The 21,827-nt window shown below is 35.3% G+C and overlaps 1 protein-coding gene and 1 pseudogene across 1 annotated transcript in view; one reads left to right on the top strand and one right to left on the bottom strand.

Moving 5' to 3' along the window:
• Slc9b1 (solute carrier family 9 member B1) overlaps positions 1 to 21,827 on the top strand; it is a 108,291-nt gene that overhangs the window by 37,420 nt on the left and 49,044 nt on the right. The window contains exons 7-10 of the mRNA XM_026398139.2: positions 14,253 to 14,359; positions 15,595 to 15,744; positions 19,042 to 19,150; positions 20,135 to 20,271. Of these exons, the coding sequence (XP_026253924.2) occupies positions 14,253 to 14,359; positions 15,595 to 15,744; positions 19,042 to 19,150; positions 20,135 to 20,271 (503 nt within the window). The remainder of the gene's footprint in view (positions 1 to 14,252; positions 14,360 to 15,594; positions 15,745 to 19,041; positions 19,151 to 20,134; positions 20,272 to 21,827) is intronic.
• Positions 10,938 to 11,887, bottom strand: LOC113189387 (glyceraldehyde-3-phosphate dehydrogenase pseudogene; annotated as a pseudogene).

Genomic DNA, 21,827 nt, shown 5'->3' with positions numbered 1-21,827 from the left:
CAAAAGCCTGCTTTTTGTTCTTTCTGTTGTGTACCCAGAAATGGAACCTCCAAACTATTTTTTGTAGTAGCCACTGCACAGTTTTACATTTCCGCCAGCAATGTACAAGGGCTCCAATTGTTATTTCGTATATAGTGGTTATCCTAATGTATGAGTGGTGACATCTTATTTTGGTTTTGATTTGTGTGTTTCTAATAATTACAGATGTTGAGTATCTTTTCATGTTTATTGGATATTTATATATCTTATTTCAAGTCCGTTACTGCTGCTATAACCAAATACCTTACTGTAGGAAATTTATAAATAACAAAAATTTATTTCTCATTATTCTTGAGACAAGGAAGTCTAAGATCAAGGCACCAACAATTCGGCATCTGGTGAGGATCTTTTCCTCATAGATGGCAACTTCTCTGGGTCCTTATATGGTAGAAAACAGAAAACGGCCTCCTTTAAATCCCTTTTATAAATGCCCTGTTCCCATTCATGATCATGTGCTGTAAGTCCCACCTCATAATACTACCACATTGGGTATAAGGTTCCAGTATATGAATTTTGAGAGAGGATGAAATTTTAGACCATAGCAAAGGCCTTTGGCCATTTTTATTTGGGGTGTTTATGTTTTGTTGTTATTGTGTTATAAGAGTTCTGTATATTAGCCTCATATGAGATAACATATGCAATTATTTTCTCCCATTCCAAGGACTGCCATTTCACTCTGTTGTTCATTTCATTTGTTGCACAGCAGTTTTTAAGTTTGATGTACTCCCTTTTGTCTATATTTGTTTTTGTTGCTTGTGATTTTGGTGTAATATTGCCAAATTCAATGTCAAATCATTGCCAAATTCAATATGGCAAACCTTTCCCTGACTTTATTCTTTTGCATGTGGATATTCAGTTTCCCACTAAGAAACTGTCATTCTCCATTGATTGTCTAGGCCTTGGTACATTTATGTTTTAGGCAGCTTTTCCACTACTGTTACTAAAAGACCTGACAAGAATAATTTTAGAGGAGGAAAAGTTTATTTGGGGCTCATGTTTTAGAGGTCTCAGCCCATAGTTGGCCAACTCTGTTGCTCTGGGCTGGGGGGGAGGCAGAATTTCATAGTGGAAGGGTGTGGTAGAGGAAAGTGGCTGGGATCATGGCACCAGCAAGCAGAGAGAGTCTCCATTTGCCCACGTATAAAATATATACCCCAAAGGCATGTACCTAGTGACTCCCCTCCTCCAGCCACACACTACCTGCCTACAGTTACCAACCAGTTGACCCCTATCAGAGGATTAATAAATGCACTGATTAGGTTAAGGTTCTCATAACCCAGTCCTTTCACATACAAGCTTTCTTGAATTGTCTCACACAATTCAAGTTTTTGGAGGACACCTAATATCTAAACCATAACATCTTGTCAAAGATAATTGGACCATATATGTTAAGGCTTATTTCTAAAATTTCCATTTGTTCCTTTGGTATGTGTTTGTCTTTTTTCCCAGAACCACAGTGTTTTGGTTACTACAGCTTCTGATGTTTTAAAGTCAGGAAGTGTGAAGCCTGCAGCTTTTTTTTTTCTTTCTCAGCATTGTTTTGGCTGTTTGGAGTTCTTCAGGATTCCATATGAAATTTAGAGGGTTTTTATCTTTTCTCTTTCTACAAAAAAAAAAAATCCTATTACAATTTTAGTAGGAATTGCATAGAATCTATGGATCATTTTTGTAGTATGCACATGCTAATAATGTTAAGAATTCCAGAGACTAACACAGGAGCCAAGATCCAGCCCAGACTGCCCACACCAGCCCACGTAGGATCCAAGCTCTCAGTAGGCCCAGTCCACCCCTCTCTCTGTAGGGCAGACACTGGCCAGAGTCTAGCCTCTGATGCAGGACCACCCCTTCTAACCAACAGACTACGCAGGAGGTCAAGCCTGGTGACTCAGATCCACCCACACCAACTTGCGCAGGACCCAGATCCAAGATGCAGTAGCATTCATTGAGGGACACCAGCAGGGTCTGAAAGTCCAACATCAAGGTGAGGTACAGATAATCTGCATGGGCACTACAAGAATATAGGGAAGAAACTAATATCTCAGATCCACAGTGCAAGAAAGAAAGACACATAGACAACATGAAAAAACAAGGGAGGAAAATGCCCCAAACAAACCAGAAAACTATAATAACAGAATCTATGGACAACGAAGTTAATGAAATATCAGAGAAGGAGTTCAGAAGGTTCATAATTAATATGATCTGTGAATTAAAGAATGAACTAAATAAGCAAATATAGGCAAAAATTGATCACTCCAACAATGAAGTAAGAGAGCAAATACAGGTAGCAAAAGATTACTTTAAGATATAGATACAGAGAAGATGGTGGCGAAGGGAGTGCATCACCCCAGTGTGCCGCGTCACTGAGCGGGAGAAAGACGAGGTGAAACGTCTGAAGGCTATCTTGTTGGGAATTTCCAGTGAAATTGAGGTGCTCCAGAATCTAGTGGATGGATTTCCATCGCACGAGGTTCAGCTGCAGGAGCTCGATTTCTCCGCACGGAGAGTCGCATAGCCTGATCGGCAATCGCCCCGCAGCTGGAGTCTGCAGCGTGCGCTGGGAAGTGGTGAGGTGCTGGAGCGGGGGTGCAGCGATACGGATTCGGAGGGCTCCCGCCAGTGGTACAATAGCTGCGCTTAATGCTGAGTTCCGGCTTTGAGACAGAGGAGAGAAGCGGTCCAGTTCGGTTCCCAACACCGGTCCACGGAGGAGGTCAGCAGCCGCCATCAAGCTATTTCAGGAAATAGAAAAAGAGGGAGAACTTCCAAATTCATTCTACAAGGCCAACATCACCCTGATTCCGAAACCAGACAAAGACACTTCAAAGAAAGAAAACTACAGACCAATATCTCTAATGAACCTTGACGCAAAAATCCTCAATAAAATTCTGGTGAATCGGATTCAAATACATATCAAAAAAATTATACACCATGATCAAGTAGGATTCATCCATGGGATGCAAGGCTGGTTCAATATACGGAAATCAATAAATGTTATTCACCACATCAATAGACTTAAAAATAAGAACCATATGATCATCTCGATAGATGCAGAAAAAGCATTCGACAAAGTGCAGCATCCCTTTATGTTCAAAACTCTAGAAAAATTAGGGATAACAGGATCATACCTCAACATTGTAAAAGCAATCTATGATAAGCCACAGGCCAGCATCATTCTGAATGGGGAAAAATTGAAGGCATTCCCTCTAAGATCTGGTACAAGACAGGGATGCCCTCTCTCACCACTTCTGTTCAACATAGTCCTCGAAACACTGGCCAGAGCAATTAGACAGACGAAAGAAATTAAAGGCATAAAAATAGGAAAAGAAGAACTTAAATTATCACTATTTGCAGATGACATGATTCTTTACATAGCAGACCCAAAAGGTTCTACAAAGAAACTATTAGAGCTAATAAATGAATTCAGCAAAGTGGCAGGATATAAGATCAACACGCATAAATCAAAGGCATTCCTGTATATCAGCAACAAATCCTCTGAAACGGAAATGAGGACAACTACTCCATTCATAATATCCCCCCAAAAAATAAAATACTTGGGAATCAACCTAACAAAAGAGGTGAAAGACTTATACAATGAAAACTACAGAACCCTAAAGAAAGATATAGAAGAAGACCTTAGAAGATGGAAAAATATACCCTGCTCATGGATAGGCAGAACTAACATCATCAAAATGGAGATATTACCAAAAGTTCTCTATAAGTTCAATGCAATGCCAATCAAAATCCCAACAGCATTTCTTGTAGAAATAGATAAAACAATCATGAAATTCATATGGAATAATAAAAGACCCAGAATAGCAAAAACAATGCTAAGCAGGAAGTGTGAATCAGGTGGTATAGCGATACCAGACTTCAAACTATACTACAGAGCAATAGTAACAAAAACAGCATGGTACTGGTACCAAAACACGCGGGTGGACCAATGGTACAGAATAGAGGATACAGTAACCAACCCACAAAACTACAAATATCTTATATTCGATAAAGGGGCTAAAAGCATGCAATGGAGGAAGGATAGCATCTTCAACAAATGGTGCTGGGAAAACTGGAAATCCATTTGCATCAAAATGAATCTGAATCCCTTTCTCTCGCCATGCACAAAAGTTAACTCAAAATGGATCAAGGAGCTTGATATTAAATCAGAGACACGGTGTCTGATAGAAGAAAAAGTTGGCTATGATCTACATACTGTGGGGTCGGGCTCCAAATTCCTCAATAGGACACCCATAGCGCTAGAGTTAACAAATAGAATCAACAAATGGGACTTACTCAAACTAAAAAGTTTTTTCTCAGCAAAAGAAACAATAAGAGAGGTAAACAGGGAGCCTACATCCTGGGAACAAATCTTTACTCCACACACTTCAGATAGAGCCCTAATATCCAGAGTATACAAAGAACTCAAAAAATTAGACAATAAGATAACAAATAACCCAATCAACAAATGGGCCAAGGACCTGAACAGACACTTCTCAGAGGAGGACATATAATCAATCAACAAGTACATGAAAAAATGCTCATCATCGCTAGCAGTCAGAGAAATGCAAATCAAAACCACCCTAAGATACCATCTCACTCCAGTAAGATTGGCAGCCATCGTGAAGTCCAACAACAACAAGTGCTGGAGAGGATTCGGGGAAAAGGGCACACTTGTTCATTGTTGGTGGGACTGCAAATTGGTGCAGCCAATTTGGAAAGCAGTATGGAGATTTCTTGGAAAGCTGGGTATGGAACCACCATTTGACCCAGCTATTCCCCTTCTCGGTCTTTTCCCTAAAGACCTAATAAGAGCATGCTACAGGGACACTGCTATATCGATGTTCATAGCAGCACAATTCACCATAGCAAGATTGTGGAACCAACCTAGATGCCCTTCAATAGATGAATGGATAAAAAAAATGTGGCATTTATACACAATGGAGTACTACTCTGCATTAAAAAATGACAAAATTATAGAATTTGGAGGGAAATGGATGGCATTAGAGCAGATTATGCTAAGTGAAGCTAGCCAATCTTTAAAAAACAAATGCCAAATGACTCCTTTGTTATAAGGGGAGTAACCAAGGACAGGGTAGGGATGAAGAGCTTGAGAAGAAGATTAACATTAAACAGAGATGAGAGGTGGGAGGGAAAGGGAGTGAGAAGGGAAACTGCTTGGAAATGGAAGGTGATCCTCAGGGTTATACAAAATTACATATAAGAGGAAAGGAGGGGTAAGACAAGACAATACAAGTGGAAGAAATGATTTACGGTAGAGGTGGTAGAGAGAGAAAAGGGGAGGGAGGGAGGGGAGAGGAGGGAGGGGAGGGGAGGGGGATAGTAGAGAATAGGACAAACAGCAGAATACATCAGACACTAGAATGGCAATATGTAAATCAATGGAAGTGTAACTGATGTGATACAGCAATCTGTATACGGGGTATAATTGGGAGTTCATAACCCACTTGAATCAAACTGTGAAATATGATATATTAAGAACTATGTATTGTTTTGAACGACCAACAATAAAAAAAAAATTAAAAAAAAAGATACAGATACAGACTCTGAAAAAAAACAATCAGAAATCCTTGAAATGAAGGATACAATAAATCCAATAAAAAACTCAATAGAAAGCATAGCCAACAGAATAGATTACTTGGAAGAAAGAACATCAGATAATAAAGACAAAGTATACAATCTGGAAAATAAGTTGATCACACAGTGAAGATATTTAGAAACTATGAACAGAACATCTAAGAATTATGGGACAGCATCAAAAGACCAAATATAAGAGTTATTGGAATAGAGGAAGGCACAGAGTTTCAAACCAAAGGAATGCACACACAATCTCTTCAATGAGATAATATGAGAAAATTTCCCAAGCATGAAGAACAAATTGGAAAACCAAATACAAGAGGCTTACAAGACACCAAAATACAAAATTACAACAGATCTACACCAAGGCACATTATAATGAAAATGACTAACATACAGAATAAGGATAGACTCTTAAAAGCCACAAGAGAGAGGAATCAGATTGCACATGGGAGAGACCAATTTATATCTCAGCAGATTTTTCAACCCAGACCCTCAAAGCCAGAAGATAGTAGAACAACATATACCAAGCTCTGAAAGAAAAATGGATCCCAACCAAGAATCTTATATCCAGCAAAACTAAGTTTTAGATTTGATGATGAAATAAAACCTTCCATGGTAAAATTAAAAAAAAATAGTTAAAAGAATTTATAACTAGGGCTGGGGTTGTGGCTCAGAGGAAACGCGCTTGCCTAGCACCACATACAAATAAAATAAAAGTATTGTGTCCACCTACAATTAAAAAATAAATGTTTTTTTAAAGAATTTACAACTAGAACACCTACACTACAGAACGTCCTCAGCAAAATATCCCAAGAAGAGGAAGTGAAAAACAATGATGCAAATCAGCAGAGGAAGGGATTACACTAAAGGAAAATCTAATCAGAGGAGAAACCAAGTTACAATAAATACCAAAAATAAAATGGCTGGGAATACAAATCATGTCTCAATGTCTCAATAATGTTAATGAGAATGTTAATGGCTTAAACTCACAAATCAAAAAACATACACTAGCAGATTGGATTGAAAACAACAACAGCAACAACAATATCCTGCCTCCAAGAGACTCATCTCATAGAAAAAGTCATCCACAGACTGAAGGTGAAGGGTTGGGAAAAATCATACCACTCACATGGACTGTGGAAGCAAGCAGGGGTTTCCATTCTCGTATCAAATAAAGTAGACTTCAAACTAAAGTCAATCAAAAATGATTAAGAAGTAAACTACACACTGCTCAAGGCAATCTTACACCAACAAGACTTAACAATTATAAATATATATGCCCCAAACAATGGAGTATCTACGTTCATCAAACAAACTCTTCTCAAATTCAAGAATCAACTAGACCACAACACAATAATTTCAGCTGACTTTAACACACCTCTTTCAATACTAGATAGATCTTCCAAACAAAAGCTGAACAAAGAAACTATAGAACTCAAGGATACAATCAATAACTTAACTGAAATATATAGAATATTTCAACCTTCAGTGAGAGACTATACTTTCTTCTCAGCAGCACGTGGATCCTTCTCTAAAATAGACCATACACTATGCCACAAAGCAACTCTTAGCAAATATAAAAAAGTAGAGATACTACCCTGCATTCTATCAAATCATAATGGAGTGAAATTAGAAATCAATGATAAAATAAGAAATAAAATTCACTCCAACACCTTTAGACTAAATAATATGCTACTGAATGAACAATGGGTTACAAAAGATATTAAAGAGAAGATTGAAAAATTCTTGAGGTGAATGAGAACACAGATACAACATATCAATCTCTGGGACACTATGAAAGCAGTGCTAAGAGGAAAGTTCATTGCATGGAGTTCATTCCTTACAAGAAGGAAAACGTCAACAAATAGATGACTTAGCATTACATCTCAAAGCCCTAAAAAAAAAAACCAACACCAAAAGCTGCAGAAGAAAGGAAATAATTTTAAAATCAGAGCTGAATGAAATTGAAACAATTGAAAAAATTGACAGAACAAAAAATTGGTTCTTTGAAAAAATAAATAAAATTGACAGACCCTTTAGCCTTGCTAATGAAGAGAAGGAGAGAGAAAACTCAAATTACTAACATACATGATGAAAAAGAAATATCCCAACAGACACTACAGAAATACAGAAGATAATTAGAAATTACTTTGAAAACTTATACTCCAATAAAATAGAAAATATTGAAGGCATAAACAAATTTCTAGAGTCATATAATTTGCCCAAATTGAATCAGGATGATATACACAATTTAAACAGATCAATTTCAAGTGATGAAATAGCAGGCACCATCAAAAGTCTACCAACCAAGAAAAGCCTAGGACCAGATGGATACACAGCCAGTTCTACAAGACCTTTAAAGAGGAACTAATACCAATACTCTCCAACTTATTTCAGGAAATAGAAAAGAAGCAGCACTTCCAAACTCATAATAACACCCTTATTCCAAAGCAGGCAAAGACACATCAAAAAAAGAAAACTTCAGACCAATATCTCTAATAAACATAGATGCAAAAATTCTCAATAAGATTCTGGCAAATCGAATACAAAAACATATCAATAATATCGTGCACCACAATCAAATGGGATTCATCTCAGAGGTGCAAGGTTGGTTCAACATATGGAAATCAATAAATGTAAATTCATTACATCAATAGACTTAAAGATAAGAATCATATGATCATCTCAATAGATGCAGAAAATCATTTGACAAAATACAACACCCCTTTATGTTCAAAATACTAAAAATATTAGGGATAACAGGAACATATCTCAACATCATAAAGGCTATCTATGCTAAGCCCCAGGTCAACATCATTCTAAATGGAGAAAAAATGAAGACATTCCCTCTAAAAATTGGAACAAGACATGGACGCCCTCTTTCTCCACTTCTACATAACATAGTTCTTGAAACACTGGCCAGAGCAATCAGACAGATGAAAGAAATTAAAGGGCTACACATAGAAAAGAAGAAAAATTGGCACTATTTGCTGATGATATGATTCTATACCCAGAAGACTCAAAAAGTTTCACCAGAAAACATCTAGAACTAGTAAATGAATTCAGCAAAGTAGCAGGATATAAAATCAACACCCATAAGTCAAAAAGATTTCTGTATATCAGTGATAAATTCTCAGAAATGGCAATGAGGAAAACTACCCCATTTACAATAGCCTCAAAAAATAAAAAATACTTGGGGAATCAACAAAAGAGGTGAAAGATCTATATAATAAAAATTACAGAACCCTAAAGAAAGAAGTCAAAGAAGACCTTATAAAATGGAAAGATCTACCTTGCTCTTGGAGAGGCAGAAGTAATATTATCAAAATGACCATACTTCCAAAAGCAATATACAGACTTAATCCAATTCCAATCAAAATTCCAATGGCACTCCTCCTAGAAATAGAAAAGGCAATCATGAAATTCATCTGGAAAAATAAGAGACCCAGAATAGCTAAAGCAATCCTTAGCAGGAAGAGTGAAGCAGGCGGCATCACTATACCAGAACTTAAACTATACTACAGAGCAATAGTAACAAAAACAGCATGGTATTGGCACCAAAACAGACTGGTAGACCAATGGTACAAAATAGAGGACACAGAGGATAACCCACATAAATACAGCTCTCTCATACTAGACAAAGGTACCAAAACATGCATTGGAGAAAAGATAGCCTCTTCAACAAATGGTACTGGGAAAACTGGAAATCCATATGCCACAAAATGAAATTAAACCTCTATCTCTAACCATGCACAAAACTCAACTCAAAATGGATCAAGAACTTAGGAATACAACCACAGACCCTGCATCTAATAGAAGAAAATGTAGGCCCTAATCTCCATTATATCAGAGCCAGGGAAGGTATGTGATTCCAGGGTACACGATCAGAGACCCATCTCCTCTAGGCATTCCCCACCTGCCTAGCATTACCACCCTGTCCATTCAAACCTGAATAGACTGATTAGATTGCAGCTCTTAACAATCACAGTGGCTTTACCTCTGAATATTCCTGCAGAAACAGGAGCTTTTAAGGGACACCTCAAATCCAAACCATGACACTGTAGTTGTTCTGGCTATTATTTAAAGTAGACTATTAAAATTTCCTACAATTCTGGCATGGCTAGTTCTTTCTTCAATTCTCTCAAAGTTAGCTTCATATATTTGGATGCTCTGCTTCTAGGTACATTTATATTTATAATTGTTATATTCCCCATGAATTGGCCTTCTAATCATTATATAAAGTCCTCATCTCTTATAGTAGCATGGGACTTAAGGCTTATCTTGTATATTATAAGTATGAACACCTCTGTCCTTTTTTGGTTACCATTTTATTTGGAATATCTTTTTTTTTTCATCCTTTCCCTTTCAGCTTCTGTGTTTCCCTAGATCTAAAGTGAGTTTGTTGTAGAGATCATATATTTTAATCTTGACTTTTTAATCTATTCAGTCAATTATATCTCTTGATTGTGGAATTAATTCATTAGCATCCAAAGTGATTAATACCGGAGAAAGACATACCTTTGCCATTTTATTAATTGTTTTCTCTTTCTTGTACCTATTTCATCCCTCTTTTCCTCTCTTGCTTCCTTACTTTGTGTTTCATTGTTATGTTTTATTTTTGTAATGACATGTTCTGATTTTCTTCTTTCATTTGTGTATCTTCCATAGGTACTTTATTTGTGGTTATTTTATAATTATAGAAAACATCTTACAATTATAACAATCTATTTTAAACTGATAACAGTATAATTTCAATAATATGTAAAAAGTCTACATTTATTTCCCTGTATTTTATGTTATTGATTAACCTATTATATCTTCTTACATTGTATGGTCATTCTCATAGTTTAAAAGTTATTTTTTCATTTTATCTTTTAAATTCTATAACTGAATTAAAAGTTCTTTACTTGCCACCATGACAGTATTAGGATTTTATACTTATTTATATATTTACCTTTAATATAAGAGTTTATATTTTGTAAGCTTGGGTATTGTTGCCTAATATTATTTTATTTCCACTAGAAGGACTCCCTTACCATTTCCTGTAAGGCAGCTCTATTAGTGATGAACTTTCTGTTTTTATTTATCTGGGGAATTCTTTTGGGGTTTTTTGTTGTTGTTGTTTGGCTGGGTGCAGTGAACTTTATTGATAGTATGTGACAGTAGGGCTCCCTAAGCCTCCTTCTTCAGGGGATCTGAGATGGAAATTGAGAGGAGAAGGGACTGAGTTAGGGGCAGGGACTCTCCAGCAGCTGAGAGCCTCTCTCTTCCTCTGTGTTCTTGCTTGGGCAGATGTCCAGGGGCTCTTACTCCTTGGAGACCATATGCATCATAAGGTCCATAACCCTGTTTCTGTAGCCAAATGCATTGTCAATCCAGGAAATGAGCTTGACAAAGTGGTCATTGAAGGCAATGCCAGCCCAGCATTGAAGGTGAAAGGGTAGGTATCACTGTTAAAGTCTCAGGAGATGACCTGATCCCTAGTATAGCCCAGGATGCCATTGAGGTGGCCCTGTGATGCATGCTTCACCACCTTCTTGATATCATCATATTTGGTAGCTTTCCCAAGGTGACAGATCAGATACATAGCTGACATTTTGGGGGTGGGCACATGGAAAGCCATGCCAGTGAGCTACCCATTTACTTCAGGGCCACAGCCTTGGCAGCACCAGTGGATGCAGGGATGATATTCTGGGAAGCCCCAAGACCATCATGCCAGTTTCCCAGAGGGGCTATCTGTGGTCTTCTGAGTAGCAGTGATGTATGAACTGTGGTCATGAGTCCTTCCACAATGCCAAAGTTGTCATGGATGACCTTGGCCAGGGCGGCTAAGCAGTTGGTGGTACAGGAGGCATTGCTGACAATCTTAAGGGAGTGGTCATACTTCTCATGGTTCACATCCATCATAAACATGGGGGCATCAGCAGAAGGGGCAGAGATGGAGCACCACCCTTCAAATGAGCCCTGGCTTTCTCCATGGTAGTGAAGACACCAATGGACTTCACAAGATATTCAGTACTAGCATCACCCCATTTGATGTTGGCAAGATCTCATTCCTGGAAGATAGAGATGGATTTTCCATTGATGACAAGCTTCCCGTTCTCAGCCTTGATTGCGCCATTGAATTTACCATGAGTGAAATCATACTGGAACATGTAGACGGTGTTTTTGAGGTCAATAAAAAGGTCATTGATGGCAACAATATCACTTTGCTAGAGTTGAAAGCAAATCCATTCACTCTGACCTTCATCATCATGTCTCAGGGATGCAGCTAGCACTGCACAAGATGAGAAGATGCAGCTGTCTGACAAATGAGGAGAAGCAGAGAGCCTCCTTTTCATTTTTGAAAGACAGATTTGCAGAATATACTTTTCTTGGTTGGCAGTTTTTTTTTTTTTGGCACTTTGAATATACTATCCCACCATTTTCTGACTTGCAGGGCTTCTACAGAGAATTCTGCTAATATCTTATAGAACATTCCTTACATATGACAAGTTACTTTTCTCTTGCTGCTTTCAAATTTCCCTCTTTGTCTTTTACATTTTGATTACAGTGCTTCATTTTAGGTCTCTGAGTTTATCCCACTTGAAGTTCTTTGAGTTTCTTAAATTTGTATATGACCATTTCCCCTCAAATTTGGAAAACTTAGGGCCATTATTCCTTTAATTTGCTCTCTACCCCTTTCTCACACTTTTCCCCTTCTGAAACATCCACAATAAATACTTGGATCTTACTAATGGCATTCTGTAAGTCCTTTATGCTCTCTTTGTTGTTCTTTACTCTTTTTTTCTCTCTTCTGACTCAATAATTTCAAATGAGGGCCGGTGTTGTGGCTCAGTGGTAGAACCCTTGCCTAGCATGCGTGAGGCACTGGTTTCTATCCCCAGCACCACATAAAAATAAATAAAATACAGGTATTGCGTCCATTTACAACTAAAAAAAATTTTTAAATAATAATGATTTCAAATAAACCATCTTGCATTTCACTGAACCTTTCTTCTGCTTGATACAGTCTACCATTGAACACCTCTAGTGAATTTTTCCATTTAGTTATTATATTTGCTAGTCCTGAAATTTTTATATGGTTCTTTTTTATAGTTTCTATCTCTTTGTTGTTATTCTCATTTTTAATGCATCATTTCCTGACTTTATTTAGTTGGCTATTAATGTTCTCATAGAATATCTTTAAGATAGTTTTTTTTGCATTTTTGTCAAATAATTCACAGATCTGTATTTCTTTAAGATCTGGAGATTTAGTTTGCTCCTTTAGTTTGGTTAATGTTTTTTTTTTTGTATTCCTTGCTTTTTTTTTTTTTTTTTTTGCAGGGATTTATCATTTGAAAACACTTCCACCATTCCCAGTCTTTATTGAATGACTTCATACAAAAGACTTTCACTAATTAGCCTGGCTATCCATTCTGAGGGATTCTTAAACTTTTTCTGGGATGCATCCTCTTTGGTGTATGCAAGTAATATTCCATTTAGAGAGGTTTTCCAGTTTCTTTTTCTGGAGCTTTTGTTCCCTCTGTTGTCTGTGGCTCTGACCTCTCCTTTGTTCTCAGCAGCACTCAGGTATGTTCAAAATATGCAGGTTTGGAGCCAAATAAGATAGACAAGTACCTCAGGCAACCCCCTAAAGTTCTAACATTCTCTTTCCCTTTCAGTAGAGAAGTGGCAAGTTGGGTATTTTCTCCCAGACTTGCCATCCTGTACATGTTTGGGTAAGGACCATCATAGGTATCATGTCGTATCTGTTCTTACTAGTTTCCATGCCACTGTTCTTGGCATTGCACTTGCCTAAGTTACTACAACTTCTTAATTTTCTTATGGAGTTCCTTAAAGGAGTTTGGACCATATATTGTAACTTATTGGACCATTATTCAGTCAATGTCTTTGTGGGACATCAATGGTTGGGGCTTTCCTGTCTACCATCTTGCTGGAATTACTCTGTTTCTATTACTTTTAATGGAAAAAAGTTTCTAAAATAAATACTTACATACTTTGACTAGTTCAATACCCAGAGGAGAACTGAACTGTTTTTCTAACTGAGGATAACATGTTTTTATTTGTTTATTATATTTTATTGCTAAGAACTACAAATATGGAAATATTATATCCATGGACATAAAATATATTGGAAACTCAATCAACCCATAGCTATTTCTAGGATTGACCCAGGAATAAAATTATTTTACATTGTTGCTGTTCTTTTTAAATGATTTATTTATTTATTTATTTTGCATAATAGCACATCACATCAGAAAAGCTATTTGCTAAGTAGGTGCTATAAATACTTCATTGTTAGTCTCTTTCTGTTCTTTAGCTTACCTGATCTTGTAGTTTAGGGTGGCTAAAGTGAACCTGTTGTAACTTATTACTTCTTTGTTTACAATGGAAAGTTCTGAGATGTGTGTACTTGTTAAATTGTTTGGAAGTACACATTTAATTTCAAGTAGATCTAAATAGGTTTTCACATATATCACTATTAAAGGTCCAATTTTGTGTATTTTTTTCTGTAAATTGTTACCTTTCTTCAAATCACGTAGCTTTGATTTTCTAATGTATAGTGTGTGTGAAAATATTTCTCTGTGAAAAGTTTCCCTTATTGTGTGCCCTTACAGGTGGTGTAATTGATAATATTCTGTCATCTTTGCGGGACATACTTGTTGGTGTGCTGGTAGGAACTGTTTTGGGATGTTTTATTCGATATTTTCCAAGTGCTGATCAGGTAAATAAAAAAGTTAACCTGTTGTGTAACATTACAGAGTAATAATTAGCTTTCTAACACTATTATAACCTGAGATAATTAAATTATAGAAGAAAAGGTTTATTTTGGCTAACAGTTTTTGAGATGTCCAATCAATTGGACCCATGAATTTGGATGTGTAGCATGGCAGTATATCATGGCTCACACATGGCAGAGCAAAACCATTTACATCATGATCCAGGGAGCAAAAGAACGATAGGAAGGGAACAGGGGTCCAACAGTCCCCTTTGTGAGCATACTCCCTAATGGTCTGAAGACTCCCACAAGGTCCCCACCTCTCAAAGTTTCTACCATCTCCCAATAGCCCCACATTGGTGAGCAAGTCTTTTAACACGTGGGCTTTGGGGAGGCATTCAACATCCAAACCATATCATCTGGTATTAGACATTTCTTTCCACAATTTGAACTTTGGGAAGAGCTTTGAAATATTAAATTTCATACTTAACTCTCTTCTCCCAAAGTAATCTTCATCGCCCCTATTCAGTTCTTAAAATTGAACACAGTAGTGACTGATACAGGTCAATGGCCTTGATTGATGTCTCTGATGAATAAAAGAGTTACAGAAAAGTGTACCTACCTGAAAGTATCCCTCTTCATTCTGTTTCACCCCTTTCCCACAAATTGCCTATTGATATTTGTCAGTTTTTCCTAATACTTTTCCCTAAATTTTCCTTTAAACACATTGGGAGAAGATAGGTTCCCACTTACCTCTGCTTTATTTTCTGACTTAAATTTGCTCTTGCTGTCCTTTGACAAAGGCAACACTGTTAAACATAAGCCTTTCCTTCCCTAAAGCGTGCCATTACTCTTATTTCTGTAATTCCCATCCTGACCTACCTGTAGCTGTTACTTTGACTGAAGAGATATTAAAAAATATATATTTTTAAGAATTCATTGAATGTATGGAACTGAAGACTATATGGGGTTATCCTTTCTTTGCTTTCAGTTGAAATATTATAACAATTTTACTGATGTCACTCTCAGAGATGTATCAGAAGATGAAAGTTTAAAGTTTGCAAATTTTGTTACTTGGTAACAAGTGTGCTGAAATATTTAGTGAGGAAGAAAAATCAACATTTTAGATACTACTTAATACAGCATTTAGAGACTTGATAGCAAAGGGTCAAAAATAAATGATAGAAAATGCCAAATCTTATATATTTAATATAAAACAAATTTTAAATATCTATTTCTAGGAAAAACTTTCATTGAAGAGAGCATTCCTTATTTTGAGTATGTGTATTTCTGCTGTCTTAGGCAGTCAACGTATTGGTTTACATGGATCTGGAGGATTATGCACACTAGTGTCATCTTTCCTTGCAGGGACAAAATGGTCCAAAGATAAGGTGAATATTTTTAATACATCATTTTTTAAAGATAATTAATTTTATATCTCTAATCGACATTTAGAAAACCTCCCCACTCTACTTGAAAGATGTTTCATTTCCTCAAGGAAGTGTATGAATCAACCAAGGAAATAAAATATTTACAAAAAGTGCCTGGAAATAAACTAAAATGCAATCAAAAGTTGAGTTATAGTATGAGACTTCACTCTTCCCAAAATATTATGTAATATAATATGATTTTCATTAACTTAATTATTTTCTTCGTTAAAATTTTATTTGTTCAACTAATCCATGAAAACATTCATAAAAGATTAAAACATATAGAATAAAATGTAAGTTTCCTTCATCCCTCACATTCTTAAATATCCAACTCCTTCCCCAAATTAAGCATTTGTTCTGACCAAACCTTCATTTGTAAACATTTAGATCTTTCAGTTTTTTGATACAGGTGGTACTGTTAGGAACAATATTGTTCATGTGTCTTATTGCATATATAAAAGTACTTTGCATGTATATAAATACTTCTGTAGGATTAATTTCCTGGAAATAGAATGTCTATGTTAAGAAATAGTCTGTTTTTATTTTGCTGGGTACTGTTAAATTACACTCCTGCCAACATTATAGAGAGTATCTAATATCTCAGTTCTATTTTTTAATGATCAGATGACTAAAAATCTATATGATGTTATTTTTCTTTATTTACATTTCTCTAATTAGTAGTGGACAAAACTTCATGTATTCTTCATTAACTACCTATTGAATTCTTGGCCTATTCCTATTCCTATGCCTTTTGCTTCTAATTTATAGTTTCACCATATGCTAGGACTACTGTGTGTGTGTGTGTGTGTGTGTGTATAAAATATTCATATAATTTTTGCTTATCTTCAACTTTGTTTACGTTGTATTTTATGTGGAAGTGAAATTTTCTATAGCCACACATCCATTTTTTCCTTTATGGTTCTGGATTCTAAATCTTGTTTAAGGACTTCCTCATCCAAGATTATAAGATTGTAAACATCATAAAGATATACTATTTTTTATATTGTCATCTAATACTTTGGTGGTTATTGCTTGTTTATTTTGTTTCTGCATTTAGTTTTTTAATCCATCTGGAATTTATCTTTGTGAATGCTGTAAAGTAATGCTATAGGAATACCTCTGTGTGTCTATGTATTCATAGACACACACATATACTTATATATAATAGATATGCATAAACACACATGTATGTATATACATATATACATACACATATTGGCTACTCAGTTTTCAATTATTTGTTTATTAACCCATTAATTGTTCAGTTTTTTTGTTTTTGTTTTCGTTTTGGTACTGGGAATTGAACCCAGGTGTGTTTTACCACTGCTACATCCCCAGTTCTTTTTATTGTTTGAGACAGGGTCTAAATTGCTGAGGCTGGCCTCAAACTTGCAATCCTCCTACCTCAGCCTCCTGAGTAACTGGGATTACAGGCATATGCCACTATGCCCAGCAATTATTCAGTTTTGCTAAGTACATATTTTAACATTAGGTAAATTCTGAACTTATGCCAATACCAATCTAATTTAAATCACTGCAGTTTTATGTCCCAAAATCTAATATAGAAATTATCCCCATTAAACTGCTTCTTAATGTATTTCGTGGCTATTTCTGCCCATTATTCTTTCTTAGATTAATTTTATAATCAGCTTGAGAAGTTCCCTACCCAAAATGTAGACCCAAAATGTAGTCCAATATAATCATGATTATAGAATTAATTAAGTGGTTAGTAATGAATGAAATAGGAGCTTGTGGTTATGGCTCAGCGGTGGAGCGCTTGCCCTTCAGTGTGAGGCACTGGGTTCGATCCTCAGTACCACATAAAAATAAATAAACAAAATAAAGTTGTGTCCATCTACAACTAAAAAATAGAAACTAAAAATTTTTTTAAATGAAGGAATACAAGTTAAAAGTAAAATGAAAACTACAAGAATTCCTTTGTATATGATAAAAGAAATTAAAATGAATAGTTTAAAGATTAAAATAAATAGGATAATATGCTATAAAGAAGAAATAATAATAATTGTTTTTGTTTTTACTTTTTTCAACTTTTACAATCAAATAATTTTTAATCAGAAAGCTCAATCTTAAAGGAAAATGTTATAAAGATAGTTTGTGTCCTAAGCAAGAGTCATCAGATTCTTATGTACATTCTATACAATGACAAGCCCAGATGGAAACTAAAATCTTTTCATCCCAAATCCTGGAGAAGAGTTAGTATGCTGTTATGCCAAATGGCACCTTTCCTTTAATCTTTTCATTGGGAAGTGGCACTGGGAGGGAATCCTTCCCAGAAAGGGGAGACAGACTGGCAACTAAAGAAGAATCTAATAAACATTTTGTTTTAGTATTAAGGGAAAACATTTATTTAATTAATTTATTTATTTTTAGTTGTAGATGGCACAATACCTTTATTTTATTTATTTATTTTTGGATCAAACCCAGTGCCTCATACATGCTAGGCTAGCACTCCACCACTACGCTACAACCCCAGCCCAAGGAAAAAATAACTTTGAGGTAATCAATATGAGTCCTTTGGAAGCAGGCCTAAAATAGAGGACCAATTTTTTTTTTTTTTTCCTAGCAGCTTATAGCATCTCGGTATTCACTCTCATTGCAGTGGGTTTCAGGTTCATTGTTAGTAGAGGTCTTCTCAACTTCCTTCCAAGAGCTCAAATGTTTGCATGAGCTGGATATGCTTTCATCAGGCATAATATGATTCTCTCAGTTCAGTTATCTTACAAAGAAATAATTGCACAAAAATTAACCTACTCAATTTTTATTAATTAGGTTTTAACATTTCTCCTAAAAATAAAATATCTTAAGTTTATTAAATTTTAAGAGTAACTTTAAGAGTAACTGGAGAATATTATGCTAAGCAAAATAAGCCAATCCCAAAGAACCAAAGGCTGAATGTTTTCTCTGATAAGCGGATACTAATTCATAATAGGGAAAGTTGGCTAGGAAAAAATAGAAGAATAGAAGTAATAGGGAATTGAAGGGGGGGTTATAGGGGTAGGAATGATGGTAGAATGAATCAGACATTATTACCCTATGTGCATATATGATTACACAACCAGTGTAACTCTACATCATGTACAACCAGAAGAATGAGAAGTTATACCCCATTTATGTATTATGTGTCAAAATGCATGCTACTATCGTGTATAACTAATTAGAACAAATTAAAAACACAGTAAATTCTCAAATGCAACTATCTTTACCAAATAACTATAAATATATTTCTTTTTTACACAGATTAAGGTCCAAAATATTGTTGCACAAACCTGGAATGTTTTTCAGCCTCTTCTTTTTGGTTTAGTTGGATCAGAAGTAGCTGTTTCATCTCTTGAATCAAATACTATTGGTAAGAATAATTAAAGCACAAAAGATATAAGATTCAAAAATATTTAAGAAAGTTATAAATACTTTATTTTTTCTAATAATGTATCTTTGACTACAGAGACCTTCTTTAGAAACTCATGATAATGTAATGTATTTGCTCTTCCTTGACCCTATTTGGTTTTGGTTTTGCTTTTGCTTTTGCTTTTAGTTATCTGTTTTTTGTTATGCTAATTTTTTAGTTGTAGATGAACACAATACTTTTATTTATTTATTTTTATGTGGTGCTGAGGAATGAACCCAGCGCCTCACACGTGCTAGGCAAGTGCTCCTCCACTAAACCACACCCCCAGCCCTGGTTTTTGTTTTCTTACCAAACATATTACTTAATATCTTCCCTGAGTGATCTGATGAAATAAAGATCAAGATTTATTTTCTTAGATGAATATAGATACCACCAGATATTTTCATTTAAGAGTATTCCAAAAAATGTCTATTAGTTCAGAATTGCAGAAGTTCAATTCAAATTCTATTAGTTCAGAATAAAGTAAATGTCTTCTGTCTCATTTTTCATGGAACTCCCACCATTAGATAATCTCTGGCACTTTATGCCAAAGTTTCAATCATATCTGCATTCTTTATAATTATTATTTTTTTGTTTTTGGTACCGGGGATTCAACTCAGGGCCACTCGACCACTGAGCCACATCCCCAGCACTATTTGTATTTTATTTAAAGACAGGGTTTCACTGAGTTGCTTAGAGCCTTGCTGAATTGCCAAGGCTGGCTTTTAACTCAAGAGTCTCCTGCCTCAGCCTCCCAAGCCACTGGGATTACAGGCACATACCACTGCGGCCGGCTGCTTATAATTATCATTTTTACAGAAAAGTAGACATAAAATAGCAACAGCTTTAAGACATTTTTAAAGTTTTAGAAATAGTATCTCTAGACATGAAGAACCATTTCTTCTCAATTATTTTGGTATTTATGTTTGTTTGTATCTGTTACAGGGCTGTGTGTTATTACCTTGAGTTTGGCAGTGTGTGTTCGAATTTTAATGACATTTGTATTGATGTGTTTTGCTGGTTTTACTTTTAAGGAGAAAATATTTATTGCTTTAGCGTGGTTGCCCAAAGCAACAGTCCAGGTAAGAAACAGTAAGTCATTGTAATAATTTTAATCTTGATTATTTTTTATAATTCTTAAAGAAAAATGTTACTCCAATCACAAAATGCACAAAATATGTGATATTTAACCTTACTTTTAAAATGTTTGATTGATAACTGTTTATTAAAATTAATGGAACTTTTAAAAAATGTTTCAAAAGCACTTAGTCTGAAAATTTTAAATGTACTTTTCATGACAAATACTTCCTAAACTTTATACAAATATTTTTCTACTTTCCTAAAATATAAAATAAGAAAATATTTTACATTTTGCTGAATATTATAGAGTTAAATGTTTTGATTTTAAAGTGGAAGTACTTTTGGTTTTTTTTTTCTTTCCTAAAGAAAGGGTTATCTTTCCTAACCTTGCCAATCACTCCACCACATGAATGCCTATGAAAATTTTAATTATGCATTTATTTTGATGATTATTTGATTAATAATCAAATTCCTTCAATATATTACATAGGAATGATAGGGACAGTATCTAGTTTTTGGTGTTCTGTTTGGGTTTTGGTTTTTTTTTTTTTAATTTTTTCCCCTAGGATTTAATAGTCATTAAAAGGCAGGAGGAATGTAGAATGCTTACAAAATGAATGAAAGAAGAGAGAGACATTATAGTTTTGCCCTATTATTCAGTGATATTCTCCTCCTATTAAAAGATATTGCTACTTGTTAGACTGCTTAACCTGGCAACAAAATACTTTAATTTTCTGGATTTTTTTCTCTATTGTTTTCAAAACAGAAGGTTATAAATTTCCGTGCAACAAATTCTCTGATATCATGGTTACAAAAGCAGGCTCATTAAGGGTAGTCTTTCTCTTTTAAATATTGTTACTTAACTTTAACCTCAGCTAAATTACTTCTTAATTTCTTAGTGCCTCAATCTGCTCATTTCACAGTGATATTTGCGCATCTACTGCAGAGTGGTGTTGTGAGGATTAATTAAATAATCCATGCAAAGTGCTTAGCATAATCTCTGGCACATGAGTAGTTCTCAGTTAACAATGTTATTATTTATTTTGTTTTACCTTCAAGCAATATAAATAATGATAACTGTTTTTAACCTCTGCCATGGAGGTTAAAATAATAATTAATCTACAAAAGAAATATCTATTACTCTATTCTCCCTCCTTCCAATGATACATTTGCAATTATTTTGTTTGCTCATTTTTAAAATTGTACTTATTTATTTATTCTAATTAGGTATACCTATGTATCTAATGCATTTTGATTCATTGTACATAGTTACAGCACTAATTTTCATTTCTCTGGTTGTACAGGATTCTCACACCATATGTGCAGTCATACATGTACCTAGGGTAATGATGTCCATCTCATTTCACTATCTTTCCTGCTCCCGTGCACCCTTCCTTCCCCTCCCTCCCTTTGCCCAATCACAGTTCCTCCACTTTTTTCAATCACCTCCCCCCATTATGGATCAGCATCCACTTATTAGAGAGAACATTCAGCCTTTGTTTTTTTGGGATAGGCTTACTTCGCTTAGCATTATATTCTCCAACTCCATACATTTACC

This window comes from Urocitellus parryii, chromosome 10, assembly GCF_045843805.1.
Source record: "Urocitellus parryii isolate mUroPar1 chromosome 10, mUroPar1.hap1, whole genome shotgun sequence".
In the NCBI taxonomy this organism is placed as follows: Eukaryota; Metazoa; Chordata; class Mammalia; order Rodentia; family Sciuridae; genus Urocitellus; species Urocitellus parryii.
This window is presented reverse-complemented; position numbering and strand designations above follow the sequence as displayed.